Genomic DNA, 12,780 nt, shown 5'->3' with positions numbered 1-12,780 from the left:
GCAGGCAGCAGCTTCACCCTCTATGTAACATTTCTGGCTCCGTAACTTTCTTTCCACAAAAAGACAGATGTTTCAAATCTGCTAGATAACTTACAATTTTCCTGCTTCCTTCACACTAAAAATCTGGGGGGGGGGGGGGGGGGTCTACATTGTGGCATAACAGGTTAAACACCAGCATCTCACATGGGCATCAGCTCAAGGTCTAGCCACTCTATTTCCAATCCAGTTCCTCATGCACCTGGGAAAGCAGCAGATGATGGCCCAAGTGCTTAGTCTCCTGCCACTCATGTGGGAGACTTGGATGAAGTTCCTGATTGCTGGCTTCAGCCTGACTCATCCCCAGTTGTTGTGGCCATTTAGAGTGAACCAGAAGATTCAAGACTTCTCTCCCTATCCCTTGCTCTAACAGCCTGATGTATCAGGCAAAACAGCCACCTCCATTGTCAGCTTCCTTCTCAGTTCTGGTTTGTGCCCCAGCTGTTTCACTTACAATGCAGCTCCCCATTAAATCACCAAGTGCTTGGGCTCCTGCTACCCATATGGGAATACAAGCAAGAAGATCCTGCCTCCTGGCTTCAGCCTGACCCAGCACAGTCTTTGTAGCCATTTAAATTATCAATCAAGAAGATGAAGATATCCCCCTTTAATCAAATATACAACAAATGACCAACTTAATTTGAAAATGTAAGAATACATACAGCTCAAGGGGAAAAAAAAGCACTAATCCTATCTTCATTATTATTCTTATGTAGTCAAAATAAAAGAGATTTTTAGAATCACAAGCTCAAAGACAGAAGCAATAATCTATGAAAACCCTAATCTCTTCCACCAACCTACAAAAGAGGGACAGATGCACAGCCAACTGTCAAGGAAAAGGCTACAATAAAATGCCCGAAGAGCAAGAGAAATTAAACAATTACTTCTTCCTCGTTATTAAAGAACAAATATGAAAAACAGAAAAGCACCTAAAGAGATTACACAACACTCATTCATTAAACATTATTTAGTTTACAGTGAAGACCTATTAGACATCATTGTTAAATTTTTCCTGGATATTACTGCATTTTGTATTCTTGTTCCATTTTGTTGGAATTTGTAGAAATTGATTTTCCTAAAATAACTTTGCATTTGGTGACCTTGTAAAAGATACAAATATACTTCAAACAGTTCATACAAAATAGCAATAAGAGATTAAGTTTAAGGGCCAGGCATGATAGCCTAGTGGCTCAAGTCCTCGCCTTGCAAGTTCAGGATCTCATATGGGCACCGGTTCTAATCCCGGAAGTCCCACTTCCCATCCAGCTCCCTGCTCATGGCCTGGGAAGGCAATCTAGGACAGCCCAAAGCCTTGGGACCCTGCATCTGCATGGGAGAACCAGAGGAGGCTCCAGGCTCCTAGCTCCAGATTGGCACAGTTCCGGCCATTGCGATCACTTGGGGAGTCGATCAATGGATGGAAGATCTTCCTCTCCCTCTCCTCTTCTCTGTATACCTGACTTTCCAATAAAAATAAAATCTTTTAAAAAGAGAGATTAAGAAACACAAAAGCAAAAAAAAAAAAAAAAAAAAAGGAAAAAATGAAGAGATTAAGTTTATCTGGAGATGAACAAACTTTGAAATCTATGGGTTTTCCATAACCTGGGTTTTACATGAGCTTTCTGAAGACCCTTCACACTTAACTAATTCCAACAGCTACAGTCTTGTGGCTGCTCTATGCCCTTAATTCAATCATTTATACTTTTACTTCTTCCTTTCCACTTATTTTTTCTTATCTTACTGCACTAGATAGGACTCAGAGTACAGAAGCTGTGACACTTAGACTTCCGGGTCTTTCTCCAACCTAATGTAAAAGCAACTGCTGGGCTTAGCACCGTGGCCTAGTGGTTAAAGTCCTTGCCTGCCTCTCACGTGCTGGGATCCCATATGGGCGCCGGTTCTAATCCCGGTGGCCCCACTTCCCATCCAGCTCCCTGCTTGTGGCCTGGGAAAGCAGTTGAGGACGGCTCAAAGCCTTGGGACCCTGCACCCACGTGGGAGACCCGGAACAGCTCCTTGCTCCTGGCTTTGGATTGGCTCAGCTCCAGCCGTTGCGGCCACTTGGGGAGTAAATCATCGGAAGAACGATCTTCCTCTCTGTCTCTCCTCCTCTCTGTATATCCGCCTTCCCAATAAAAATAAATCTTAGGAAAAAAAAAAGCACTTGCTTCTTTACTGGAAGTATCATGTTTTCATTATAAACTCTTCATGACATCTCAAATAACATTCCAAAAAGTCCTAGGCTTAAACAGGAAATCATGATTTCAAGAAACAGATCCTTTTTACTTTCACATACCACACAATACAAATCTTACAGTTAACAGGCAATAACAATTTCATTAGAAGTCTTTCAGTAGCAGTGGCAACGCACAAATAGCTGCATGTTCACATTGCCAAGGCCACTGTCATTTTTTTGATACAACATAGGGGAGGCCTTTCATAACTGGTAAACAATGCACCTCCCAAATGGGAGCATGGAAGGATATTAACGTCATAAACTCTTCTAAATTGCACCCCAACCTCCCTTTACACAGTGCTGACTCCAGTGACAAACAAGCTCTACTGGTCTAACTGGAAATCTGAGAACACGTGCAATGATCCACATCATCTTCACACACCAGGCATCATCTGCGCTGCTGCTGTGGATGTGACAAAGCATGAATCACGTATTAACACAAGCAAACTTCATTTCTTGGTAACTTTCTCTCTGTTACTATCTTGGCTTAACAATTCATGAGCATTTCTTAAAACGCACTTGAAAGGAAGAGAGACACACATCTCCCATTCCTCCAAATACCCACAGCAGCTGGGGTCAAACGAGACTGAAGCCAGGAGCTCCCAATTCACTCAGGGATTTGTACATAGGTGGCAGGCACCAACAACTTGAACCATCACCACTGCCTGTTGGGACACACATCAGCAGGAAGCTGGAATAGACAACAGAGCTGGACTTCAACCCAGGCACTCTGATACGGCATGTGGATGTCCCTGCACCAAACACTTCTCCCAAGCATCTGTTTCAACAACATCCAACGTGACTTTCAAAGATGAGATTTGTGATGGAAGAAGACTCCAAATCTGGACTGATGAGCTAGTAATAGGGAACTACAATCTTGTAAGCCATTTTACTACATCAGCGTAGCAAGAAATACAAACTGGGACTGATATTTTTTAAAGATTTATTTTTTAAAGATTTATTTATTTTTATTGGAAAGGCACATATACAGAGAGGAGAGACAAAGAGGAAGATCTTCCATCTGGTGGTTCACTCCCCAAGTGACTGCAATGGCTGAAGCTGAGCCATGCGGGCGCAGGGTCCCAAGGCTTTGGGCCGTCCTCAACGGCTTTCCCAGGTCACAGGCAGGGAGCTGGATGGGAAGCGAGGCCGCCAGGATTAGAAACAGTGCCCATATGGGGCCCTGGTGCATTCAAGGCGAGGACTTTAACCACTAGGCCACAACGCCGGGCCCAATCTTTATTTATTTTTATTGCAAAGTCAGATATACAGAGAGGAGGACAGATAGAAAGAAAGATGTTCCATCTGATGATTCACTCCACAAGTGACCTCAGTGGCCAGAATTGAGCTGATCCAAAGTCAGGACCCCGAAGCCTCTTGCAGGTCTCCCACGTGAGTGCAGGGTCCCAAGGCTTTGGGCTGTCCCCAACTGCTTTCCCAGGCCACAAGCAGGGAGCTGGATGGGAAATGGGGCCACCGGGAAGTGGAGCAGTAGGGGTTAGAACTGGCACCCATACGGGATCCTTGCATGTTCAAGGCAAGGACTTTAGCCGCTAGGCTATTGCACCAGGCCCTGGGATTGTGTTTTAACAGAGTAGGTACAGTAAGCCACTGCTTGTGACATTGGCATCCCATAATGGAGTGCCCACCCAAGAACCAGCTATTCTGCTTTCAAGCTACTAACCCATCTGGGAAGACAGTGAAAACTGACCCAAGTATTGCACCCCTGCTTCCTATCTGGGAGACCAGGAAGGAGTTTCTGGTTCTTTGCCACTAGGGAGTGAATCAACAGATCAAACATATCTGCTTTTTCCATCCCTCACCTCCAGCCTCTTCAGTGTCTCTAAAAATACGTAGATCTTAAAAAAAAAAAGGGGGGGGGTGGGGGCACAATATGTGGGAGAATATAAAACAATAGCTACCACTATGAAGGAAAATTTTTAAAGATTTTATTTGAACGCCCAAATCTCTAAAGAAAAGGAGTGACAGAGGGAGAAATCCTCCATCAACTGATTCATTCCCCAAAAGGCCACAACAGTGAGGCTGAGGCCAAAGACAGGAGTCCTGAGCTTCCTCTAGATAGCCCACATGGATGCAAAGGCCCAAGAACTTGGGCCATTCTCCACGGTCTCCCCAAAACATTAGCAGGGAGCTCTATTTGAGTTGGAGCAGCCAGGACTCAGACACCCATACGGGATGTGGGCACTGTAGGTGGTGGGTTAGGCAGCTAAACTCATCATGCTTCAAACACCAGCCCCAAACCTAAAAAACTATTATGCGTTTTAAATGGGCTGAATCCTCTAAATCAACTGTGTATCACCTATTGCAAACAACTTACAACAGCTCCAGAAACTGAAAAAAAAAAAAAAATCAGCCAATAAATATATCAAGGCATTTAACAGAATCTCAAATTACAGCATTAGTATTGTTGTTTAACTTTTTTTTTTTTGAATAAAGTATTTTTACTTTATTCAAAAGGCAGAGAAACACATCTTCCCCACCATTTCATTTCCCAAATGCCTGCAACAGCAGACTGGACTGGCCTAGTTTGAAGCCATGAGCCTGCAACTCGGGCCAGCTCTTCCAAAGAGGGGTTGGAACCCAAGTGCTCGGGCCGTTCCCCTGCTGCCTCCCAGTGTGCGCATTAGCAGGAAGCTAGAATTGGAAGCAGAGCCAAGAGTCCAGCCACTCTGAACATGAGATGCAGGCGTACCAAGCAGCATCTTAACCACTGAGTCAAACATGTGCTCTTGTTTTGTCTGCTTGTTGAATGAAGTTTTAGATTTTATTTATTTACTTAAGAGACCCAGAAGGAGGGAGAACAGTGGTGAGGGAAGGAGTAGCAAAGAGTAAGCTTCCACTCAGCCTAAGGGATGAAGACTAGAGGCAGGAACTCAATCGAGGCCTTCCAACAGATGGCAAGAATCCAACCACTCAAGCCATCACCAGGGTATGCATGAGTCAGAAACCAGAACTGGGCTTCAGGCCAGGAACACTAGCATGGGATTAACCACTCAATAAGGCATCTTAACCACCAGGCCAAATATCCACCCTGGGAAGCACATTATTAGTAGAATTTACTGCCTAGCAAAGGGAGAAGGAGCAGAGATCATTCAGCTACTGAGAATTTACCACCACCAGCATATAAAGACTCTACTCCCAAACAGCAAACACATTCCACGTCATGAGACTAATGACGTGTAATAAACTAAGAAAAAGAGCCCAGCACAATAGCTTAGTGGTTAAATCTTCACCTTGAAGGCGCCTAGATCCCACATGGGCACCGATCCCTGTCCTGGCTGATCCACCTCTTTTCTAGCTCCCTGCTTGTGGCCTGGGAAAGCCAAGGACGGCCCAAAGCCTTCGGACTCTGCACCTACGTGGGAGACCTGGGATCCTGGCTCCCAGTTTCAGATCAGCTCAGGTCCAACTACAGCGGTCACTCAGGGAGCAAACCAGCAGATCTAAAATCTTTCTGTCTCTCTTCTCCATAAAACTATCTTTCCAATAAAAAACAAATCTTAAAAAAAAAAAAAAAACACAGACAACACTTTGTCCATGCAGGCTGACAAACCAACACATGAATGTCATAATCCTGTCAAGTTCTAAATGATAGTCAATCACAGAAAACCTTCTCTGCACAAAGAATTAACACAAACAAGCAAAGGGCAGGGCATACTTAGCATGGTATCTTCCCATCTGAAAACAAGTTTCTTAGAGCCTATTGGCATCTGCTCTGGAAACTTTTGTTGAAGTTTAATTCCCAGTGTGAGGTATTAAGAAGTGGGACCATTAGGAGGTGACTGAATTAATCCATTCATGAATTGATTAGTGGCTGATCAGTTATCCCAGGAGTGGCTTTGTTAGAAAGGCAAGTACTGGGCCCAGCACCGTGGCATAGTAGTTAAAGTCCTCGCCTTGAACATGCTGGGATCCCATATGGTTGCTGGTTCTAATCCCGGAAGCCCTGCTTCCCATCCTGCTCCCTGCTTGTGGCCTGGGAAAGCAGTTGAGGACGGCCCAAAGCCTTGGGACCCTGCATCCGAGTGGGAGATCTGGAAGAGGCTCCTGGCTTCAGAATGGCTCAGCTCTGGCCGTTGCGGCTGCTTGGAGAGTGAACCATCAGACCTGTCTTCTTCAGACGAAAGACCTTCCTCTCTGTATATCTGACTTTCCAATAAAAATAAATAAATCTTTTTTTTTTTTAAAGTAAGCACTCTGCCTAGATCACTGTTATACCCTGTAGCACCCTCTGCCATTCGTGATTCAATGTTGTCACAAAACGGTCTTCTTCAGAGACTATAGCACCAAAAACCCTTGAAAATGAATTGAAAATTGTCTTCAATGGTACTACAAAAACGACTCGCTTTACTAAACAAACACCAGTGCAATGGAGCACACAAATCTCTTGTGGTATACAGAAATCCAGCGGCTTAGTGAAGAAAGTGTTCTTCGCAGAACAAGTAAGCTGTAAGGTGAATTACAGGAGTATTTTCAAGAAAACAGCAGGCAATACTTCAGTCAGTACTTTAAAACCAAGGGTGACTGCAGGAGTGAGCCTTTTCTTTTAAATATTACGGACCAGTTAAATGAGGTCAGAAGAAATAGCTTGCTCTCAAGGGACAAGAATTTTGGATTTCAAAGGAAAACTTTCTGAAAAAAGCATACAGGGAAGGAACTTCTTTAATGCTGTTTGGACTGAAGAGTGAAGGATATCAGAGCCGGTGCAGTAACCTAGCAGCTGAAGTCCTTGCCTTGCACGCACCTGGATCCTACATGGGTGCTGGTTCATACCCCATGTGCTCTGCTTCCCATCCAGCTCCCTGCCTGTGGCCTGCGAAAGCAGTCAAGGACAGCCTGAAGCCTTGGGACCCTGCACCCGCGTGGGAGACCCGGAAGCTCCAGACTCCTAGCTTTGGATCAGCTCAGCTCCAGCGATTGCAGCCACTTGGGGAGTGAACCAGTAGATGGAAGATCTTTCTTTCTGTGTCTCCTCTATAAATATGACTTTCCAATAAAAATAAATAAATCTTTAAAAGATCAGGAATGTTATACTTAAAAAGAGTAAAGGATATCGGGCCCGGCGGCGTGGCCTAGCGGCTAAAGTCCTCACCTTGAAAGCCCCGGGATCCCATATGGGCGCCGGTTCTAATCCCGGCAGCTCCACTTCCCATCCAGCTCCCTGCTTGTGGCCTGGGAAAGCAGTTGAGGACGGCCCAATGCTTTGGGACACTGCACCTGCATGGGAGACCCGGAAGAGGTTCCAGGTTCCCGGCATCGGATCGGCGCGCATCGGCCCGTTGCGGCTCACTTGGGGAGTGAATCATCGGACGGAAGATCTTCCTCTCTGTCTCTCCTCCTCTGTGTATATCTGGCTGTAATAAAATGAATAAATCTTTAAAAAAAAAAAAAAAAAAAAAAGAGTAAAGGATATCATCAAGTCTGGAATACTGTCACCACCTGTATTAAAATTTAACAGTATTTTTCCTTTCTTTCAAATCAAATGTGAACCTGGGTTATACAAAAAAACTCCTACAATCTAATGCTCATCTGGGTACAACTACAAATAGAGTGCCTACTCTGGTAAGGAAATCAAAAAGAAAATTTAAACGGAAAGAAAACAAAACAAAACAAAACAAAAATTCCTAGGAGCCAGCACTGCCGTATGCTAGGTTAAGCTGCTGCCACCTGTGATGCAAGCAGCTCACAGGAGCACCCGGTTCAAGTCCCAGAGGCTCTGCTTCTGATCCAGTTCCTTCCTAATGTGCCTGCAAAAGCGGCAGAAGATGACCCAAGCACCTGAGTCTTCGTTAACCGCATGAGACACCCAGATGGAGTTCCTGACTTTTGGCTTCCATCTGGCCAGCCCTGGCCACTGCAGCCATTTAGGGAGTGATCCAGCAGCTGGAAGATCTTTCTGTGTCTCCTCTGTCACTCTACTTTTCAAAAACAAGTAAATCTTTGGAAGATTCAAAAAAAAAAAAGATGGGGCCAGAATCACATATCAAAGTAAAAGGTCAAGTTCCAACTGCTCTTCTTTTGGATCCGGCAATGATGGTCCAGGCATGTGGTTGGCTCCTGCAACCCTCCTGAAGGACCTCAAATTCTGGGTTCCTGGCCTCAGCCCGGCCCAGCCCTAGCTGTCACAGTAATTTAGGACTGTTTCTCCCTGTCACTCTTGCTTTTCAAATAAATTAAATAAATCTTTACAAAAAATAAAAATGAAACCTGAAGTTTACTCAATCTATATTACTGACTTTATGCTAAAATTGATAACCATTCTGGGAAAAGGAACAATCAAAAGGAAAAAAAAAAGAGACCAAGAAACAAAATTGCAATACATCCTTTTCTACTGTAAAGAACATTGCTAACGATTACTGACTTACACCCATAAATCACTAATTGTGTTTCACACACACGAGCTGGAATTTTAACAACTTTATTATAAGGGTTTCCTAAAATATTTTTTAAGATTTATTTATTTATTTTTATTGGAAGGGCAGATATACAGAGAAGAGATAGAGATCTTCTGTCCTCTGGTTCACTGCCTAAATGACCACAACGGCCAGAGCTGAGCTGATCCATAGCCAGGAGCCAGGAGCTCTTCTGGGTCTCCCACGCGGGTGCAGGGTCCCAAGGCTTTGAGCCATCCTCGACTGCTTTCCCAGGCCACAAGCAGGGAGCTGGGTGGGAGGTTGATTAGCCGGGATATAAATTAGCACCCATATGAGATCCAGGCAGATTTAAGGTGAGGATTTAACAAATAGGCTATCATATCAGGCCCCAGGTTTCCTAAATCCTTAAAAATAAATAAATAAATAAGAGTTCCTCTATGGTATGATATAAAAAGCTAAAAATAGACTCTTTCATTTGAGAGTAAAATGGACTAGGGAACTTTGTACCATTAATTTACAAGTTTTATCACAAGTGGATATAAAATTTTACCATAAACTTTTTATCTATTGTGGTATTTTTATTTCCTCTTACTATTACTTTCAAATTTATTTTCAAATATTAAACCATCTTACATTTTTTAACTCATCAAGTAAAATTATCAACTAATATTTACAACAGAAATCACATACAAACCTCCAAATTCAGGTATTACCAGGCACAAAATCTCTTAAATTACAGAACAAGTCTTATTGTAGCCTGAAGTCTGCTTTATATTTCAAACAAGATACAACTAGCAAATAAATGTGACTGATGAAAGGACAAATTACTTTAGTCTCTAATTTTTCAGATTTACTTTATTTAGCTGGAAGACAGAATGACAGAGAAAAGAAGACACACACAGAGGAACTCTTGCCTCCACTGGTTCACCCCCGAAACAGCTGTGTTCCGTCCAGTCTGCCAGGTGCTGTGCAGGGTCCCAAGTACTTGGTCCATCTCACCCACTTTCCCAGGTGTATTAGCAAGGATGTGACTCAGGCCGAGTAGCTCTGACTCATTGGAGTCAGTGTACCACCATGAGATGCCAGCACTGCAGGTAACAGCTTAACTGACTGAACCACAATGCCAGCCCAAAAGAGGAAGATTTAATTCATTTATCCATCTTATTCATAAATAAAATTCAGACATAAAATAAAACTCAAAGTTTAAAAAAATCTTGAATCATCAAAACAGAGTGTTCAGGGGACAGCACTGTGGTGTAGCAGGGTTGCATGCAGTAAGTGCTGGTTTGAGTCCTGGCTGCTACATTTCCAATCCAGCTTGCTAAGAACGCACCTAGGAAAGCTGCAAAGAATGGCCAAAACTTGGGTCCTTGCATTCAGGGTGGGAGACACAAACCAAGCTCCTGGCTCCAGCCTGGGCCAGCCCTAGTCATTGCAGCCATTTGGGGAGTGAGCCGACAGACAGAAAATTTCTCTACGTATCTTCTCTGTAGCTCCTACATAATAAACAAATCTCAAAAAAGAATGAAGTGTTCAAAAAACACTCTTTCATCACGTCCTGGATACTATTTTTCTCTAAATCAATGTTTTTCTAAGACCATCAGAAATTATCTCATTTTCTCCTTCAGGTCACAGAGAAGATATCACAAGTATCTGCCTAAACTACGCACTTTCCACTTCTTACACTAATGTAACAATATTCTGAAAAATCATTTGTTATCACATGGATGAATTAAGGTAAGATATCAGGGCCAGCCCTGTGGCACGGCCAATTAAGTTGCCAACGACCAGGCCCAGCGCGGTAGCTAAATAGCCAAAGTCCTCACTTTGAATGTGCCATGATCCCCATATGGGCGCCGGTTCTAATCCCAGTGGCTCTGCTTCCCACCCAGCTCCCTGCTTGTGGCCTGGGAAAGCAGTCGAGGATGGCTCAAAGCCTTGGAACCCCGCACCAGTGTGGGAGACCCAGAAGAGGCTCCTTGCTCCTGGCTTTGGATCGGCACAGCACCGGCCGTTGCAGTCACTTGGGGAGTGACTCAACGGATGGAAGATCTTCCTGTCTCTTCTCCTCTGTATATCTGCCTTTCTAATAAAAAATAACTAAATCTTTAAAGAAAAAAAAAAGATGCCAATGGCCTTGCCAATTCAAGTCCCAATTGCTCCACTTCCCAAGCCCCTGGCACAGCAGCACAAGATGGCACAAGTAGTTGGGCTGCTGCCAACCATGCAGGAAACATGGATGGAGTACCAAGCAGCTGGCTTCAGCCCGGCTCTCTCTCTCTCCTTCACCCCCTGCCCATCACTAATTTCAAATAAATAAAACTTCAAAAATAAAAAAGGTAAGGTATCTGTCTGACACACTTCTGTTAAGTGAAATGATTAGCGTAACTTGTGCATCTACACCTACATGACTTGCAAGAACACAAAAATAACACAAAACACTTGAAAAGCTACATTTCCTTTAGTGTTACTGACAAAATCAACTTATGAACTGCACATACAATTTTCAGTTCAATAAATTTTGATGTATGTATACAAAATGGGATTCTCTTTTTCAGCCAAAAAAAAAAAAAAGAGAGAGGGAATTACTGTTATTTAAGCAAAGTACTTACCTTCATGTAATTAACAATCTTAGCAAGAACACCAAACTTATATCCAGAGCTTCCAGACAGAGCTTTGAAGTTAAATGATCCATTGCTATGATCTGGGAATAAAGTTCAAAAAAACAACTTTAAGAATTTAATACACATAATCAGGACTTTTAAGCAGCTAAGATTACTTTAACTCTGGTAAAGTGTTTCTTGTTTGACTTTTTCATCTAATAAATTCTATTCTTTGAAATTCCAGTGAACAAGCAGGGCTGGCATGGTGGCTCAACAGGCTAATCCCCTGCCTTGCTGTACTGGCATCCCACACGGGTGTCAGTTCATTTCCCAGCTGCTAAACTTCCACTCCAGGTCTCTGTCTGTGGCCTGGCAGGGCAGTGGACAAGACTCAAGTTCTTGGAACCCTGTGCCCACATGGGAGACCCAGAAGAGACTTCTGGATCAAATCAGCTCAGCTCTGGCAAGTGTGGCCATTTGGGGAGTGAACCATTGGATGGGAGCTCTGTCTGTCTCTCTCACTCTCTCTTGTAAATCTGCCTTTCAAATCAAAAATAAATTTTTTTAAATTCCATTGAAAAATAAAAACTTGAGATGTCATAGTACAGCAAGTTAAGCCACAGCCTACAACGCCAACATCACATATGAACACTGGCTTGAATCCCGGCTGACCTACTTCTCATCCAGCTCCCTGGTGATGCACCTGGGAAAATAACAGAAGATGGCCAAACTGCTTGGGTCCCTGCCAACCACCAGGGAGACTCCAACAGCATTCCAGGCTCTTGCCTCAGCCTATCTCAGTTCCAGCTGTTGCAGCCATTTTATGAGGAATCCAGCAGATGGAGAAACTCTCCTCCCATCCCCAACCCCATCATCTAACTCATCCTTTCAAATGAATCTTTTCAAAAAGTACCAACATTTTTTAGTATTATCAATACTTTCACTAAGAATTAAAAAAAAAAAATGGGCCCAGCGTGATAGCATAGTGGTTAAAGTCCTTGCCTTGCACGCAACAGGATCCCATATGGGCACCAGTTCTAATCCCGGCAGCTCCACTTCCCATCCAGCTCTCTGCCTGTGGCCTGGGAAAGCAGTCAAGGACGACCCAAAGCCTTGGGACCCTGCACCGGCGTGGGAGACCCAAAAGAGCTTCAGGCTCCTGGCTTCAGATTGGCTCAGCTCTAGCAGTTGCAGCCACTTGGGGAGTAAACCATCAGACAGAAGATTTTCCTCTCTGTCTCTCCTCCTCTCTGTATATCCGCCTTTCCAATAAATAAATAAATCTTCAAAAAAAAAAAATTAAAAAATTGTAAATAAAACTGCTAAACTATAAGTCTTATAAGTATCGTTATCTCAGTCCTATTTTAACTCTACTGGATTCCTCAACACTATCACACACCCATGATCAGACAAAGTATGAATATAAACCTCAGTTTAATCCCCAAGGCTTCTCTAGTAAGAGTTTTTAAATGAAATCAGTACATCACTTCTGAGGGATTAAAAACTTCAA

At 43.5% G+C, this 12,780-nt stretch overlaps 1 protein-coding gene across 1 annotated transcript in view; it reads right to left on the bottom strand.

Annotated features, from left to right (window-relative positions):
- Positions 1-12,780, bottom strand: part of GTF2E2 (general transcription factor IIE subunit 2) — a 69,776-nt gene that overhangs the window by 32,224 nt on the left and 24,772 nt on the right. The window contains exon 3 of the mRNA XM_004592695.3: positions 11,280-11,371. Coding sequence (XP_004592752.3) covers positions 11,280-11,371 — 92 coding nt within the window. The remainder of the gene's footprint in view (positions 1-11,279; positions 11,372-12,780) is intronic.

Source organism: Ochotona princeps, chromosome 11 (genome assembly GCF_030435755.1).
Source record: "Ochotona princeps isolate mOchPri1 chromosome 11, mOchPri1.hap1, whole genome shotgun sequence".
In the NCBI taxonomy this organism is placed as follows: Eukaryota; Metazoa; Chordata; class Mammalia; order Lagomorpha; family Ochotonidae; genus Ochotona; species Ochotona princeps.
The sequence above is the reverse complement of the archived record's forward strand: the minus strand, read 5'-3'. Positions and strand labels throughout refer to the sequence as shown.